The 18,593-nt window shown below is 43.4% G+C and overlaps 1 protein-coding gene across 1 annotated transcript in view; it reads left to right on the plus strand.

Annotated features, from left to right (window-relative positions):
• APBB3 (amyloid beta precursor protein binding family B member 3) overlaps positions 1–18,060 on the plus strand; it is a 51,802-nt gene extending 33,742 nt beyond the window's left edge. The window contains exons 11-13 of the mRNA XM_040442420.1: positions 551–666; positions 15,211–15,393; positions 17,414–18,060. Of these exons, the coding sequence (XP_040298354.1) occupies positions 551–666; positions 15,211–15,393; positions 17,414–17,641 (527 nt within the window). The 3' untranslated portion in view covers positions 17,642–18,060. The remainder of the gene's footprint in view (positions 1–550; positions 667–15,210; positions 15,394–17,413) is intronic.
• The last annotated feature ends 533 nt before the right edge of the window (positions 18,061–18,593 follow it).

Here is an 18,593-nt window from a genome sequence, read left to right on the forward strand (position 1 = left end):
ATTCTTCCGGCATAGAGCCCCGACGACGGAACTCTATGCCGGAAGAAAAGAACTCAGGTGTGAAAGAGCCCTAAACCTTCTTATTTTTCTGGTAATGCATTTCAATACCAAAACCCTTGCATTTTATTTTTCCATAATGGCTCCTCATTTCATTAGCTGGACCCTGGCTAGAGCGGCTGGGGTAGTAGTCTGTCTCTAGTTATGAGAGATAATTCTAGCTGAAAATAAGGCTTTCATTAAAATGTCCTCTATATAGGTTTGGTGTGTATGCTAGGAGCTTTCCCAGTGTACACAGCAAACGTAGTGCTCTAACATGATGTAAAAGAGCCTTATTTATTGTACTTCTATAGCGCTGACATATTCCTCTTCGCTTTATAGACATTTTTACAGCCTCACGCTGTCCCTAAGGGGGGACACAATCTAAGTTCCAGAGCCACCATGCTGACCCTTACAATATACAATTCTGATGTATAATTTAGATATTTAGATATTATATAATATGTAGGGATATAGTACAACTGAAGTGTTTCTTTTCCTCTTATTCCTTCAGGGATGGAAGTCTTAAATGATACAATCGAGAACATGATCAGTACTACCCTCAGGGAAGAGTGGACGGAAGCTGTCATTGATGTGACAGACACGGTGCTGACTGTAAACCACAGAGAGGTAAATCACTCCCATTCTTGTCCGAATTCCAAATACCCAATGCAGGACCAGTATAAATATATATAAAAGGGCAGGTTCTCATTCGCGTTATGGAATTCCGTTATAGGTCTGTTTTGCTCCGTCCTGATAGATGTCTGTGGGGACAAATAACGGCTCTGTTTGGTTTAGTTATAGATGACAGAAAAAATATTCCTGTTTACAGTTTTCCGTCATGTAGAACGGAAAAAACGGAACCGTTATTTGTCCCCACAGACATGTATTAGGACGGAGCAAAATGTAATGCCTCTTAAAGGCGTCCGCTATGCATTCCCTCCCAAAATTCCATTATATTACATTATAACTCTGTTATAACAGCACCTGTAACGGCATTCCATAACATGAATGTGAACCCGTCCCAATATAATGTGTGCCACATGCTCATGACAACTTTCTAGTAGAACATGGAGCCTTTCCATAAATTTTGGCAGCACTAAAAGGGGCAAATACGGTATATTTTCCTTCTACTTCAGATTATTATGATCAAGATTATCTTTTTACGTTGGTAAACTCCCAGGTACCAATCTCGGCTACAGGGGTCTAGTGTTTGTCTAGGTTTTGTATAGAAAGAAAATTGGATCTGTTATTTTTTATTATTGTTTAATACATGGCTGAAAAGCCAATCTGCTGTTGTTTTTTGTTAATTACGTTGATTTTACCTTTATAAGGCTACTTTCACATTAGCGGTTTTTGCGGATCTGTCATGGATCTGCAAAAACGCTTCCATTACAATAATACAACCGCATGCATTTGTCATGAACACCATTGAAAGTCAATGGGGGACGGATCCGTTTTCTATTGTGTCAGAGAAAACAGATCCGTCCCCATTGACTTACATTGTGTGTCAGGACAGATCCGTCTTGTTCTGCACCACACACGGACAGAAAATCGCTGCTTGATGGGGACGCAACCAAACGGAACAAGATGCATTTTGGTGCATTCCGTTTCGTTCAGTTACGTTTTGTCCCCATTGGCAATGAATGGGGACAAAACTGAAGTGTTTTCTTCCGCTATTGAGATCCTATGACGGATCAAAATAGCGGAATTGAAAACGCTAATGTGAAAGTAGCCTGAACTATTAGAATGAGTATCATATATTTATATGTCCACTTGCGTTAATATAAAAAAAAATTGTAGCGTCCTAAACTTTCATGGCTGCTGAAAAAAATGATTAAAATGATTAAAAACTCTATAGAAAAGCACAACTCAAGGACTTTGCTTTGGAGGGAATTGGCCAGATGCATAATGCTGCACTGGACAGATCCTTATTTTTTGGGCAGCAGTTCCTGGAATGGGAAGCGTCTTGAGTGGTGCACTATTAGGTTCATGGAAATGAGTCAGCAGTCTGTACTAGTGTCTAATATAATTGCAAATATACTTATCTTGCTTCCAAAGTCAGCGCCATTAGAAAAATTAGAAGATTGCAGCGGAGGCTTGGTGGTGATGCAGCAAGAGCACTGCAGAATAATAAAATGATTAATGAACATTAGGTCCAGTGTAGGTCATTTACGAATGCAGGCAAATGTACATGCACAATATAAAGTGATTGCTTCCTGCTATCATTATGTGCCTATATTTCTATGTCTGCACTACTCACTAGTATTGGAGAAGCAGCCATCTTTAACCCCTTAAGGACTCAGCCCTATTTCACCTTAAGGACCAGGCCGTTTTTTGCAAATCTGACCAGTGTCACTTTAAGTGCTGATAACTTTAAAACGCTCTAACTTATAAAGGGCATTCTGAGATTGTTTTTTCGTCACATATTGTACTTCATGACACTGGTAAAATGAAGTAAAAAAAAAATCATTTTTATTTATAAAAAAAATACCAAATTTAGCAAAAATTTGTAAAATATTGCAAATTTCTAAGTTTCAATTTCTCTACTTCTATAATACATAGTAATTCCTCCAAAAATAGTTATTACTTTACATTCCTCATATGTCTACTTCATGTTTGGATCATTTTGGGAATGATATTTTATTTTTTGGGGATGTTACAAGGCTTAGAAGTTTAGAAGCAAATCTTGAAATTTTTCCGAAATTTTCAAAAACCCAATTTTTAGGGACCAGTTCAGGTCTGAAGTCACTTTGCGAGGCTTATATAATAGAAACCACCCAAAAAAGACCCCATTCTATAAACTACACACCTCAAGGTATTGAAAAATGATTTTACAAACTTTGTTAACCCTTTAGGTGTTCCACAAGAATTAATGGAATATAGAGATACAATTTCAAAATTTCCCTTTTTTGGCAGATTTTCAATTTTAATAATTTTTTTCCGGTTATAAAGCAAGTGTTAACAGCCAAACCAAACTCAGTATTTATGGCCCTGATTCTGTAGTTTACAGAAACACCCCATATGTGGTCGTAAACCGCTGTACGGGCACACGGCAGGGCGCAGAAGGAAAGGAATGCCATACGGTTTTTGCAAGGCAGGTTTTGGACTGTTTTTTTTTACACCATGTCCCATTTGAAGCCCCCTGATGCACCCCTAGATTAGAAACTCCATAAAAGTGACCCCATCTAAGAAACTACACCCCTCAAGGTATTCAAAACTGATTTTACAAACTTTGTTAACCCTTTAGGTGTTCCACAAGAATTAATGGAAAATAGAGATACAATTTCAAGATTTTACTTTTTTGACAGATTTTCCATTTTAATAATTTTTTTCTGGTTACAAAGCAAGGGTTAACAGCCAAACCGAACTCAATATTTATGGCCCTGATTCTGTAGTTTACAGAAACACCCCATATGTGGTCATAAACCACTGTACGGGCACACGGCAGGGCGCAGAAGGAAAGGAATGCCATACGGTTTTTGGAAGGCAGGTTTTGCGGGACTGTTTTTTTTTTACACCATGTCCCATTTGAAGCCCCCTGATGCACTGCTAGAGTAGAAACTCCATAAAAGTGACCCCATCTAAGAAACGACACCCCTCAAGGTATTCAAAACAGATTTTACAAATGTCGTTAACTCTTTAGGTGTTCCACAAGAATTAATGGAAAATAGCCCCCCTGATGCACCCCTAGAGGAGAAACTCCAAAAAAGTGGCCCCATTTTAGAAACTACGGGATAGGGTGGCAGTATTCTTGGTGCTAGTTTAGGGTACATATGATTTTTGGTTGCTCTATATAACACTTTTTGTGAGGCAAGATAACAAGAAATAGCTGTTTTGGCACCGTTTTTATTTTTTGTTATTTACAACATTCATCTGACAGGTTAGATCATGGGATATTTTTATAGACCAGGTGGTCACGGATGCAGCGATACCTAATATGTATACTTTTTTTTATTTATGTAAGTTTTACACAATGATTTCATTTTTGAAGCAAAAAAAATCATGTTTTAGTGTTTCCATAGTCTGAGAGCCATAATTTTTTCAGTTTTTTGGCGATTACCTTGGGTAGGGTATGATTTTTGCGGGATGAGATGACGGTTTTATTGGCACTATTTTGGGGTGCGTCTGACTTTTTGATCGCTTGCTATTACACTTTTTGTGATGTAAGGTGACAAAAAATTGTTTATTTAGCACAGTTTCTATTAAAAAATTTTTACGGTGTTCATCTGAGGGGTTAGGTCATGTGATATTTTTATAGAGCCGGTCGATACGGATGCGGCGATACCTAATATGTATACTTTTTTTTATTTATGTAATTTTTACACAATAATATAATTTTTTAAACAAAAAAAAAAATCATGTTTTACTGTCTCCATATTCTGAGAGCCATAGTTTTTTCAGTTTTTGGGCGATTATCTTAGGTAGGGTCTCATTATTGCGGGATGAGATGACTGTTTGATTGGCACTATTTTGGGGGTGCATATGACTTTTTGATCGCTTGCTATTACACTTTTTGTGATGTAAGGTGACAAAAAATGGTTTATTTAGCACAGTTTTAATTTTTTATTATTTACGGTGTTCATCTGAGAGGTTAGGTCATGTGATATTTTTATAGAGCCGGTCGATACGAACGCGAAGATACCAAATATGTATACTTTTTTTTATTTATGTAAGTTTTACACAATGACAGCTTTTTTCAAACAAAAAAAATTATGTTTTAATGTCTCCATATTCTGAGCCATAGTTTTTTTATTTTTTGGGTGATTGTCTCAGGTAGGGGCTAGTTTTTTGCGGGATGAGGTGACGGTTAGATTGGTACTATTTTGGTGGGCAAACGCCTTTTTGATCGCTTGCTGTTGTACTTTTTGTGATGTAAGGTGACAAAAAAATGGTTTATTTAGCACAGTTTTTATTTTTTATTTTTTACGGTGTTCATCTGAGAGGTTAGGTCATGTGATATGTTTATAGAGGCGGTCGATACGGACGCAGCGATACCTAATATGTATACCTTTTTTTCCCCCCTATTTTTTACCTTTTTTTTTTACTTTATTTGGGGAAAATGACGTTTTTGTTTAGTTTTTTTTTCACTTTATTTTTTGTCCCACTTTGGGACTTGAACTTTTGGGGGTATATTACTTTACAATGCATTCCAATACTTCTGTATTGGAATGCATTGGCTGTATGAGTAATACTGTGTGTATTACTCATACAGCTTCCGGGGCCTGTGAGATCCAGGGGGCTGGATCTCACAGGCTCTTCACCGGAAGGCATCCATGCCATCGGGTCCCCCCCACAGCCCCATGGGGACCCGATGGCACCTCCGATCACCGCCGCCGCATAAGGTAAAAGCCGCAAACCGCTGGTCTGAATTGACCTGCGGTTTGTGGCGATCGCCGACACCGGGGGGTCACGGGACCCCCCCACGCATTTAGCCGAGGTGCCTGCTCAACGTTTTGAGCAGGCACCTTGTTCCGATCACCGCCCGCCGGGCGGCGGTGATCGGAACAACACATGACGTACCGGTACGTCATGTGTCCTTAAGGACTCGGGAAACATGCCGTATCAGTACGTCATGTGTCCATAAGGGGTTAAGGTTAGTGCTCCACAATGCTACTCACAAATCACTGTAAAAATTACTGCAATAGTGCCCAATGAATAAAAGCTGCCTTGCGACCACCATAATAAGTTCGCCTATTTTGGAATTTTTGCAATGGTTACAAGTACGGATGAGCGAATCGACTTCGGATGAAACATCCTAAGTCGATTCGCATAAGGGTCCATTCACACGCCCGTAAGTGTTTTGCGGATCCGCAAATTGCGGATCCGCAAAACACGGACACCTGCAATGTGCGATCCGCAATTTGCGGACCGCACATCACAGACACTATAATAGAAAATGCCTTTTCTGATCCACAATTGCGGACAAGAATAGGACATGTTCTATTTTTTTCAGGAACGGAATTGCGGATCCCCAAAAAACGGATCCCGAAAAAACGGATGTGAATCTCAAAAATGCGGATGCGGATCCCAAAAATGCGGATTTGCATCCGTTCCAGCCCCATTGAAAACGAATGCGGACCCAAATTACGGACGTGTGAATGGACCCTAAAACTTAGTTCGAATACTGTACGGAGCAGGAGCTCCGTACAGTATCAGAATGTATTGGCTCAGATGAGCCGAAGTTATTACTTTGCGAAGTCCACTTGGAACTGAACCCAAGTTCGTTAAAAAGTTTTTTACAGTAGAAATTAATTTATGAAGTTATTACCCGAAGTCTTGCGAGACTTCGCGAAGTAATAACTTCGGCTCATCGGAGCCAATACATTCTAATGTTTCATCCGAAGTCGATTAGCTCATCCCTAGTTACAAGGTTGCTAGTAATTTTTTCACTTTGTGAAAGTTAAAGTTGTAGCATAGTTATAATAAGGCCATGTTTACATCAACGTTCACATTATCTGTTCAGCTCTGTTAGAGGAGCAGGACAACGAAAATAATGGAAGTGCCGGATTCTGTGCCTAAGGCCTCTTTCACATGGGCGTCATGTTTTTTGCCCGGATAAGATGTGTGTGTGTTGCGGGAAAATGCGCGATTTTTCCGCGCGAGTGCAAAACATTGTAATGCATTTTGCACGCGCGTGAGAAAAATCGGCATGTTTGGTACCCAAACCCAAACTTCTTCACAGAAGTTCGGGTTTGGGTTAGGTGTTCTGTAGATTGTATTATTTTCCCTTATAACATGGTTATAAGGGAAAATAATAGCATTCTGAATACAGAATGCATAGTACAATAGGGCTGGAGGGGTTAAAAAAATATATAAAATAATTTAACTCACCTTAATCCACTTGATCGCACAGCCTGGCTTCTCTTCTGTCTTCTTCTTTGCTGTGCACATAAATAGGACCTTTAATGACGTCACTGTGCTCATCACATGGTCCAATCACATGGTTCATCACCATGGTGAGGGACCATGTGATTGGATCATGTGATGTGACGTCACCACAGGTCCTTAGCTGGCAGCTCAACATTACAGAAGAAGACAGAGATCCGCAACTACGCGATCAAGTGGACTCGGTGAGTTAATTTTTTATTTTTTTTAACCCCTCCATCACTATTTTACTTTGCATTCTGCATTCAGAGTGCTATTATTTTCCCTTATAACCATGTTATAAGGGAAAATAATACAGATCGGGTCCCCAGCCCGATCGCCACCTAACAAACATGCGTGAAAATCGCACCGCATCCGCACTTGCTTGCAGATGCTTGCGATTTTCACGCGGCCCCATTCACTTCTATGGGGCCTGCGTTGCGTGAAAAACGCAGAATATAGAGCATGCTGCGATTTTCACGCAACGCACAAGTGATGCGTGAAAATCACCGCTCGTGTGCACAGCCCCATAGAAATGAATGGGTCAGGATTCAGCGCGGAATACTCGCCGTGTGAAAGGGGCCTAACTGAAACCAACAGAGCTGAACAGACCACCACTGACTATAATCCGGCCTGTTCAGTCTCTGTTCGGATGCATGAAGGACTTTTTTATCCACTGTTTTGGCAGAATTTGCGACAAAGGCCCCAAACAAAGCCTTCACATGTGCTATACACGTGCAACATTCTTAACCCCTTTGTGCCGTTAACTTTTTAAAAAATTTTCATTTTTCCACCCTGCAGTAGTACAATAGTACATTTTTTACTTTTCTGTTCACCGTATGAGGGCTTATTTTTGCTATACAAGTTGTACTTTATAATTTTACTATTTAAATAACAAAAATACGTGGTCTCAAAAGGCAGGAAATGCTCAACCCCAAATGCAGTTGTGCATTTATGCTCTGGGGAGCAGATACTGCTCTTGTAGTCTGTTGCTAAGGGCGATCCCCAGCATACAAATGCATACAGTGGAGGATTCCCGCAGCAGACCACAAGTGCCACAGAGACATCCTACACCAGATGGTAAAATGTGTGGATGTGGAATGATATATTGAATAAATAGTTACAAGAAGAGGTGCACTACTGTGGTGAATGCAAACAGTAACATCTGACTAAATCCTCACACTGATGTTAAAAATGAGACTTCAGCCAGTATATCCTTATATTAAGGACATATGCAACGCTACCAAACCACAGGGGAAAACACGTGAGGCTCACAGTGGGCCGATGGGTGAAATAGTTCATGTACTCACGGTTAGCAGATGCCTCCCTGGGCTGGCGTACAGTGGATGGGAAGACAACACGAAATCCTCTGGGGCACTCTCTGTTACAGGGAACACCAGCCAGATTGAAGTTGAGATGCCCTTAATGGTAATGGGTGTAAGGTGCTTTTTCGGCTGGGCCCCTGGCAGTGGCGTACATATAGGGGTCGCAGTTGCGACTGGGCCCGGCACCCCAGGGGGCCCGGCCGCCTGCGGACCCCTGGCCCCTGCCCGGGCCCGGCGCTGACGGCTGACCGCAAGACAGATTAGGGCAGGGGCCAGGGGTCCGCAGGCGGCCGGGCCCCCTGGGGTGCCGGGCCCGGTCGCAAGAGAGAGCACGGCGTCGGCGTCGGCGTCAATCCTGCGAGACCTGTGAACTCCTGCGGCAGGTCTCGCGCGCCTGCCTGAACTCACGCAGGAGACGGGACCCGGACGGGAGAGAGACGGAGAGCGAGGACCCAGCACAGTTCACTTCCCCTAGTGCAGCGCGCCGCAGCAGCCGGTAAGGAAAAAGCCGCACTGACTGGAGTAGTGAGGGGGCCCCCCTGGCCCTGGCAGATGACAGGGGGGGGGGGGTTTGAGCTGGCCGAGTAGTGGGGGCCCTGGCCTGGGATGGCCAGCCCGGTTGGGGAGGGGGGGAAGCTGAATTTATTGATGGGATTGGGGTCTTTTGGCGCCTGGGCTGATGCTGATCTGAGGGATCTTTCGGCTAATGATTGATCTGGTGGGTGATGGGGGGGTCTTTGGGCTGATGATCTGGTGGCTGACTTGGGGGGTCTTTAGGCTGATCTGAGGTCTGATGGGCATGGGGGGCTGAGTGGGGATCTTTTGGCGGATCTGAGGTCTGATGGGGGTCTTTGGACTGATCTGAGGTCTGATGGGGGCTGACTGGGGGTCTGGGATGATCTGAGGTCTGATGGGGGCTGACTGGGGGTCTTTGGGCTGATCTGAGGTCTGATGGGGGTTGACTGGGGGTCTGATGGGGGTCTTTGGGCTGATCTGAGGTCTGATGGGGGCTGACTGGGGGTCTTTGGGCTGATCTGAGGTCTGATGGGGGCTGACTGGGGGTCTTTGGGCTGATCTGGGGGCTGACTGGGTGTCTGATAGGGGTCTTTGGGCTGATCTGAGGTCTGATGGGGGTTGACTGGGGGTCTGATGGGGGTCTTTGGGCTGATCTGAGGTCTGATGGGGGCTGACTGGGGGTCTTTTGGCTGATCTGAGGTCTGATGGGGCTGACTGGGGGTCTTTGGGCTGATCTGAGGTCTGATGGGGGCTGACTGGGGGTCTTTGGGCTGATCTGTGGGCTGACTGGGTGTCTGATGGGGGTCTTTGGGCTGATCTGAGGTCTGATGGGGGCTGACTGGGGGTCTGATGGGGGTAGGAAACTAAGATGTCTGTCTGTCTGTCAAACTCTGCAGAGATGAGAGATGGCTGAAAGAAATCATCATGGTGGTCTGGTCTGAATGGAGAAGATGAAGAAAGAGAACATCTACTGTACATCAAAGGAGACGTCACTGGAGGTATGTAAGAGGTATGGGCGCGATATATAGGTAGGGCTGTGCAAGGGTGTGGCTTGAGGGTGGGCGACTGGGCGGGGACACAGGGGCCCCATAATCTCCTATTGCCCGGGGAAGTGCCCCTTCCGAGACCAGGCTCTGGATCCGCCACTGGGGGGGGGCGGCGGCGGGGGGGGGGGGAAACATGGATCAGTTTCGCACAGGGGCCCCATAGATTGTGTGTACGCCACTGGCCCCTGGTTTGTGATGCCGGCACCATAAGGTGCAAATGTTGAAAGTAGTAGTAAGAATGAGGAGTCGGTTGTTGTAAACCAGTTGAACATTTACTGAAAATCAATAGTCTCTAGACAGTTGGTACAGTTCATCAATGGAAAGCCTTTTTTGTATTGCACAAATAATAATAAGTTCACTTGTAATCCTAGTATCAGGTAGTGGCAGTTGTCAATGGAGGGATTCTTCTAATGCTGGATCCTGGTGGTAATCCTAAGTACACTCTTTACAGCACTCTGGCACTAAAGATGCTATTAACTATTTATTTAGGAGTTATCCTTTAAGGGTGTTCCCCTCACGGCAGGCAAACACATCTGCTTCATTCTTTGGCAGGAAACTCTTCTAGAAAGGTTTTTGGTTTTCACTACAACCCGGAAGGTTTAGTTATTGATAAAGACAATTCTGCGCATTAAGTGTCCATTTGTGTCCAGCTACTCAGAAAGCTACTCCTGGTCACTTGTGCTAATGAGGTGGATAAGCTATAGCTGTTACCCTCACTAGTCTTTCTGCATCTTGGTGTATAGACTTACTGTCTGGTGCTTTGTTTCTGTAGTTATCTTTTCCAGGCTTGATCAGGGCCCAGAGGAAAGGAAAACAGCTACATGATGAATTTAGCATGTTTTTCACCTCCATGAACTTAATTCTCCTCCTCTCACCAACTACTAACTAACATTCTCCTTTACTCTGCTCTAAGCTAGACACACCCCACTATATATATATTATGTGGTACCAGCACCACCTAGGTGCGAATGGATGTAAATGAAATTGCCAGCCAGATAATAGAGACTACCATAAAAATGCAAATACATACATGTATATACAGGTGCATTAAGATGTTTGACCTGTCCCATTTACACACATATGTGGGATGCTGCATACCCCCCTGCTAAAAGGTAAGTCGCCCTCGACGTTTGCAGTGATTGAAGCTGTGGATTTCTATGCCGTCACCTGAAATACACAAAGTACATGCCGCAAAATACAAATACGGATATAAATATTGCAATGTACTATCATGACACTTCGATAACCTCCTGTAATAAAGGGTTATGCACAACAACACATTCTAGGAAATGTATCACATACACATTTTGCATATTTCACATTAGATAGCAAAAAGGGATAATGGCCGTTGTTTTTCTTTACTTGACAGGGACAAAATGGGCTGTGATCTCACATTTGGGGCAATACAGTCCATGACATAGTCCTGAGACAAAGTCCATCCCTGATTTGGGGTATAAATAATTTGTAATTTATTGGACTTGTTAAAGTGCAAAGTTTTTGATTTAAGAGTCTGTGCGTTGCATAGGATAGGGCACAGAAAAATTTCTTTCTGGGTACATTTCTTGAACGTTGCAGCAAACTTTTTAGTTTAAAGATAACCTGAGAAGTGGGTAAAAAGGGAATAAAATGACGCAAACTTGGCGCAACTGGGAAATTGCAGAATGATGGAGTCCTTGATAGAGTGTTTAGAAGGGCAAAGGACTCCATAGTGGCTTGGAGAAACTGCCACCACAACTGCAAACATTAGATTCCCTTTGACAACAATGTCTCTCGCTCTATTTTTAATAATGGCCAACAGGCCTATTTAATCATAGGGGTCTGGAGAGCTGTGTACATCTGTGGGTAATGGGCTCCCAGATTCCGAAGAGTCAGGGGATGACCTATCCCCAACACCTTCAGTCAGGCGTTTGGTGGGTGCAATGGGGAGGTGTAAATGGTTCCTCACCTCGTCAAAGATGGAAGGATTTTCCTCTTATTTCTGTAGTCTGGGCTCCGGCCCAACCACAAGTTTCCTAACAGGCAAAGATGCTTTCTCTGCAGCAGCTGGTGTGACTGTAACTGTGGGTCATTGGTTGCCAACAGGAACAACTTTAGTGTATGGGTGTGTAAAAGGCCTCAGTACAGAGGGTTGAACAGGAATTTCCTGGCAGTTTTGCAAGGTAAGTTGTTGCATGAGCTGTGTGCAATCTTCTCTTGTAGATGCAGATTCCAGCTTGGCCCTTGGATGCTCCCGTTTAGGCTTAGGAGGTGTAAGTGGATCTCTGGTGACTATGGCAGGTTGCCACAAAATATTGGTGCCAGCAAAACCAGTAGCATATTGGTCCTGGCTTGGTAGTAGAAGGGGGACGTATTTAGCGTCAGGCCACTTGGGGGCAACAAAGGATTCTAAACCTTCTTCTTCCGACTCAGAGTCCTCCGCAGATTCCCAAGACTCTGCTGGTGGCTTTGGCAGTGTTATGGCAGTCGCATATGGACCGCGGGTGCCCTCTGCTGGGGTGAACGCGACAACTTAATTTGCATAAAGACTGTGCAGATGGCTAGGCAAGTATTTGCCTTTAACTGAACGGCAATTTACGTAGTAATCTCTATCGGTCTCTATATCACGAATAAAGCCGAAACCACGTATCTTGCAAAATTAAAGAACCCGGCCCAGCCTTCTTACCGGAACCGGGAAATTGTCCACTGGCTCCTCTAATAGTTTATGAGTGATGCCCTCGTTGTACTTTTTACAGGCGTGAGTCCGTGGTAGACGCGCGTTTTTTATTTCAGTCGACAGCTTAGTCCACAACTCGGCATGGGAAGTCGCTAGCCATTTCACTGTAGCTTTGTCCGGACCGGACCTTTCGGCTTGGTTGCTAGTAGCAGGCGCCGTTGCACGAGACTGACCTGTGCAATAGGTGGGCGGCCTAGGTGGAAGATCCACTCTGCGTTCCCTCCAGTAGCACTCCCACACCTCCTGGATGCAGGCCTGAAGCTCCTTTTAATCATGGGCAGCAGTTGAGACCGGCCTGACAACTACGAGGGGTGCATTCCTTCTGCTCTCCGTAGCGCTGCCTCAGACGTGAGGTTCACGCTCTCCTCCGGCGCTGTATCAGGGCTCCACTCTGCCATGCTGTCTTTCTCTCTCCGTTCAGCGTCTCTAGGCGTGTTCAGCGCGCACACGTACGTCACGCTCCTCTGGTGAGCGACCCGCCCACTGGGTTCTCTTTGCATAGGCGTGGTGCCGGCATCCTTGGCACAATACAACAAAGGTGGGAGGCACATTTTTAATTACTTTGCATAAGGGGTGGCACAGTAGATTTTCCTGTTCTTGAGGGGGTGTACTTAAACTTTTCCCGCCGCTAGCAGGGCATTTACACAAAGATGGTGCAGTAAATTAATCAAGAAGTCCTCCGGCGGCCATTTTAGGTTCAGTGCAAAAGTCCATTCACTGACAACAAACAGTGGTAGTGACAAAGAAACATGCGATTTTTCCACTTTTAACACAGCGATTTGATTGCAGGTAACTTGTATCATACGTCTATGCAATTCTAAGCAATTTAAACCGTTCTGCAGCCCAATAAAAGCGTTTAAAGTTTGCACTGTATTAAAGCACATTGACAGTCTCTCAGGCAAACAAGTGGGGCTTATTCTCATAAGGCAATGGCACAAAGGATTTGGTATCCTGTTCTTTATATAGTTAACATAAGGCGCAAAGGATTTTATATCCTGTTTGTGACGCCAAATCATGCAACGCTACCAAACCACAGGGGAAAACACGTGAGGCTCATGGTGGGCCGATGGGTGCAATAGTTCATGTACTCACAGTTAGCAGATGCCTCCCTGGGCTGGTGTACAGTGGATGGGAAGACAGCACAAAATCCTCTGGGGCACTCTCTGTTACAGGGAACACCAGCCATATAGAAGTTGAGGTGCCCTTGATGGTAATGGGTGTAAGGTGCTTTTGCGGCTGGGTCCCTGGTTTGTGATGCCAGCACCGTAAGGTGCAAATGTTGAGAGTAGTAGTAAGAATGAGGAGTCGGTTGTTGTAAACCAGTTGAACATTTACTGAAAATCAATAGTCTTAGGGCAGTTGGTACAGTTCATCAATTGAAAGCCTTTTTTGTATTGCACAAATAATAATAATAAGTTCCCTGGTAATCCTATTATCAGGTAGTGGCAGTTGTCAATAGAGGGATTCTTCTAACGCTGATACTTTACAGGCAAGGATCCTGGTGGTAATCCTAAGTTCACTCTTTACAGCACTCTGGCACTAAAGATGCTATTCACTGTCCATGATCTGAGTTGTCTCTGTTCATGGAGACTGCCAGCAGGCACTCACCGGCTATAACACATGCTCAGCTCCTGAGTAGGTGCAATGTTTAAGAATTAGTGTGGTACAGACCCTTATTACAGAGGCAATAGACTGCCATGAGCCCATACTCTTTCTTTGACTATATGTAGAGGAACCCAGAAGTTCTTTTTTCACAGATCTGTATTGATTCTATGTCCATCAGATGTACTGCAGTGCTTCCAGAGATGAATATGGTGCCTCAAGGAGTGCCTATGAGTCCATTTTAAAGAACTGTATGGACCCTGTGCCCCACTGTGCAGGCTCTGTGCACACAGCTGTACTCGTGTACTCATGCTGAGCTTGTAATATTGTGTGAAAATCTGAATACAGTGGTCCCTCAAGTTATAATATTAATTGGTTCCAGGGCGACCATTGTTGAAACCATTGTAACCTGAGTCCATAACTCTAGCTATTGAAAACTAGTGCTTGGTTCCAAAGCTCCAAAAATGTCATCCTAAGATAAGAGAAAATGAACATTTAATTAAAATAAGAAGATAACTAAGATAGGTAAAGCAGCCTTTAGATATAACAGTCAGAAATAGCTGGAAATCACTTTCTGTGATAAGGACAGAAGCTTCTACAGGGTCCTGTACAGCACACAGTATATCTGAAAAGTAAAGTGGAGCCACCCTCACCTGACGTGTAAAGTAGAAGCTCATCCTGGCACAGATAGACGGCAGTAGAAGACGTACTACCACACTGTATGTAAAGAGGAGCTACCAGACCACCAGTACAAGTGTTTTACCAGAGAAATTGCCATGTTGGTTGGTTGGATCTGAGTCATTGTATGTTGAGTCCAGTTTCAACTTACAATGACCCAGGAAGGACCATTGTAAGTTGAAAATATTGTATCCTGAGGCCATTGTATCTTCAGGGATCACATGTATCATGGTGCTTGTGAACTAAGCTACAAATAGAGCGTAAATGTAGCATTTTTCTTAGGATTCCTTTTTAACATGGCAGCTTCATTTCATCCACTATGGAAACAATTCATATCTTTCCATCTCTTCTGTGCGATGATTTATAAACTTCTTCTGTGTTACATTCTTACACGCAAAATAACTATTTTATATCCTCTGTTTTATAGGCTGCAGAAGAGGAACTTCTCTGGCAGTGTCAAGTTCGCTATGTTACATTTATGGGGGTTGGAAAAGACCCGCACACATTTGCGTTAATTGTGGATACAGGCAAACAGTCCTTCCAGTGCACAGTGTTTTGGTGTGAACCAGATGCTGGACATGTATCTGAGGCTGTGCAGGCTGCATGTATGGTGAGTGTTGTATCTGTTTCTAAAGCAATGTAGCATCCATGAGTTTGTCACTACTAATCCCCTTGAAAAGTGTGACTTAAAGGGAACCTGTCACCGGGATTTGGGGTATAGAGCTGAGGACATGGGTTGCTAGATGGCCACTAGCACATCCGCAATATCCAGTCCCCATAGCTCTGTGTGCTTTTATTGTGTAAAAAAAACTATTTGATACATATGCAAATTAACATAAAGGAGTCCTATCTTACTTGTGTGACGTGAGAAGAGTCATATTTTCAAGCTCTGACTCATCTCAGGTTAATTTGCATATGCATCAAATCGTTTTTTATACACAATAAAAGCACACAGAGCTATGGGGACTGGGTATTGCGGATGTGCTAGCGGCCATCTAGCAACCCATGTCCTCAGCTCTATACACAAAATCCCGGTGACAGGTTCCCTTTAATACAAAGCAAGGACAGCTACATATCTATGTCCCATGCTAAATCTTATACAAGGTAACGGTTTCCTAGCTTATTCTTGTCACATAATTTGATATTATGTTACTAGATGGCGGAACAGCTTAAAATACTTTTCAGGGTGTTAAATTTGGATAGGTCATCAATATCTGATTTGTGGGTGTCTGCCTCCAGACACACCTGTCGATCACCTATTGGAGGGAGCTGAGGCAATCGGGCAAGCATTTCAACCTCTTTCTCTGCCTTTTGCTATGGCAGTGGGTGTGGAAACACTGTGTCAACCACAGATTTGACTTTGGGCTACTCCTAATGGAGTTATTCTGGCAGCCCCCTGGTATTCAACCTTTAACGCTTATACAGGCATCTGGACTTCGCTGCAGGGCAACCAATGGGCCGCTGCCTCCTGGAGTAGTCTCTTTATGATTGAAAGTTGACCCATGGAGATCAGTGACACCAGCGCAGAGCACTGAGGGATCAGGAATGACAGTATTCAGGAACAGGCCGAAGTGCGGGGAATAAGAGTACAAGCAATCCGATAAACAGCTCGAGGTCAGAGCAGTCAGTAAAGGGTCAATACAGAGGTTAGGCAGTGAAAGGACAATATCCAGGAAATGGGCAGAAGTTGGTACAGAGGCAGACAAAAAGATACAGTACACCTTTGCAGGGAACTAGCAAGCTAGACTACTGGTCAGGCACCTTCGAGGAAGGTGCCTTATGTACCCAAAGATGACCAGCCATTGGCTGGTGTGAATTAGGGTGCATGTCCTAGCCTTTAAGAGCCAGAGGGGGGCATGCACACAGGCCCTACAAGCAAAGTGGAGAGGCCCTGCCAGGAAGCAGGCTGTAGCCTGCAAGAAAGAATAGGCAGGTGATGAAGCAGAGGAAGGCTGGTGGGTCTGGGCCACTGGATCAGAAGAAGAAGGGTAAGTGAAGCCAATACAATACCTGTGATGTCACATCCATCGATAACATGGCCTTTGTGCAGCTCAGTCCCATTCCATTTAATAGAATTGGATTGCAATACTAATCTGAGCACTGTGGCCTTTTCAATCTGCCAGGATAATGACTTATCCTGGGGATCCTGCTCAAGGATATTTATCCTGCTAAAGCTACATTGTTGATACAGGTCATATTAGTAATGGCAGCCATGCTCAATGGGTGGGAAATCTAATATGTAATTTATAAATTTTTTTGCGCCACTACCTTTTCTGATCAGCCCCTGCAACTACATGTGAAGTTGGGTCTCAGAGCTGAAAACTCCCAGTATTCTCTGTCGGCGTCATCCTTGCTTTATGTTTTCTCAGTTATTCATTTTTACAACTGGCGTTACTGTTGTACAGTAATTTGAAAAATTAACTGTCCTCCTCCATTGTAGGAAAGTGTCAACAAAATTGCTAACTGTTTCCAATAGTAGGATTGTGAATGCAACTTTTATGTGGTCTATAACACATAGTAAGTGCATGATGCTAAAAGTCATGTGATTTATTTGCCTAATGCTGTATCCAGTGTTGTGTAGTGAAATCTAGGTGGGTCATGTTTCCTAATCATGCGTTTGTGTTAAATAGGTTCAGTATCAAAAATGTGTGGTAGCCTCATCATCAAGGATTAAGTCAAGAGGTGGACCTGGAAAATCTTTCTTGAAAATTAAGAGGACTGCATCTGTTGACTCCCCAATCTCTACATTCAATTCGGCAGGTCACACTCTTCAGAAGAACGGGGGAACAAGTAAAAGAAGAGGAGTCATGGCTTTCTTTGAAGCATTTAAGCAGAGGCATGTCAGGCATACTCCTTAGAGTAGGTAGTGATGTAGTAAAAGGTCACCTCTTTTAGCTACTTGCCTGTTTTCTAGATATTTTAGAATGTTGTTTTCCGTCATTTCAGATTGAATACATATGTTTATTATATCTACTTGACTACAGGCAAATTCAGGTGCTGTAATTCTATATGCTATGTTACTAATGTTATAGTACACAAGAAATGATCAATGAGCATAGACTGTAGACTGTGGGTCTTATGTAGAGTAACCAAGGACAAAAAGTGAAAATTAATTTGGGAGCAATATAAAAAATAAAGTACCAAGCATCCTTCAATGAAGCAATAAGATCCTTGAGGTTCTCTCAAAATGTGTTCTCCTTAACGTTGACACCCAAATAGCTTTACTATGATCCCATTGATTATTGGTTTAACTTTATAATACATCTCTGTAGCAGGTGGAGTTCTGTTTTTCTGGAAAAGGGCTTCAAATCTCTGGCATAGACATGGAATTTAAAGGAGTTGTCTGACCTCCCGAAAAATTCTGACCACCAAAAAAAAATATATAAAACACTCACCTGTTGAAAGCCCCTCTATATCAGTGTCCAGACTCTTGTCCCCTCTGTTTATGGTATCTGGTGTACAAGGAGTGATGACATCTCATCCTTGGTCTCATGACCACTGCAACCAACCGCTGGCTTCAGCTGTGACATGTTTCCAAGTGGCAATAAAAATGTTAGACCTAGAAAAAACATGGGATTAACAAGTGAACATTCATTTAAAAGTGCAAGGATCAATTGGACACATTCATGTTATCAGCTAGTCTTAGGGTATGGCCACATGTTCCGTTTTTTTATGCAGTTTTTGAAGCCAAAACCAGGATTGGACTAAATAATGAGAGAAGTAGTATCTGTCCATAATGCTTTCTCTTCTTTTATGATCCACTCTTGATTTTGGCTTCAAAACTGCATAAAAAAAAACTGAATGTGTAGT

Source organism: Bufo bufo, chromosome 1 (assembly GCF_905171765.1).
Source record: "Bufo bufo chromosome 1, aBufBuf1.1, whole genome shotgun sequence".
Classification (NCBI taxonomy): domain Eukaryota; kingdom Metazoa; phylum Chordata; class Amphibia; order Anura; family Bufonidae; genus Bufo; species Bufo bufo.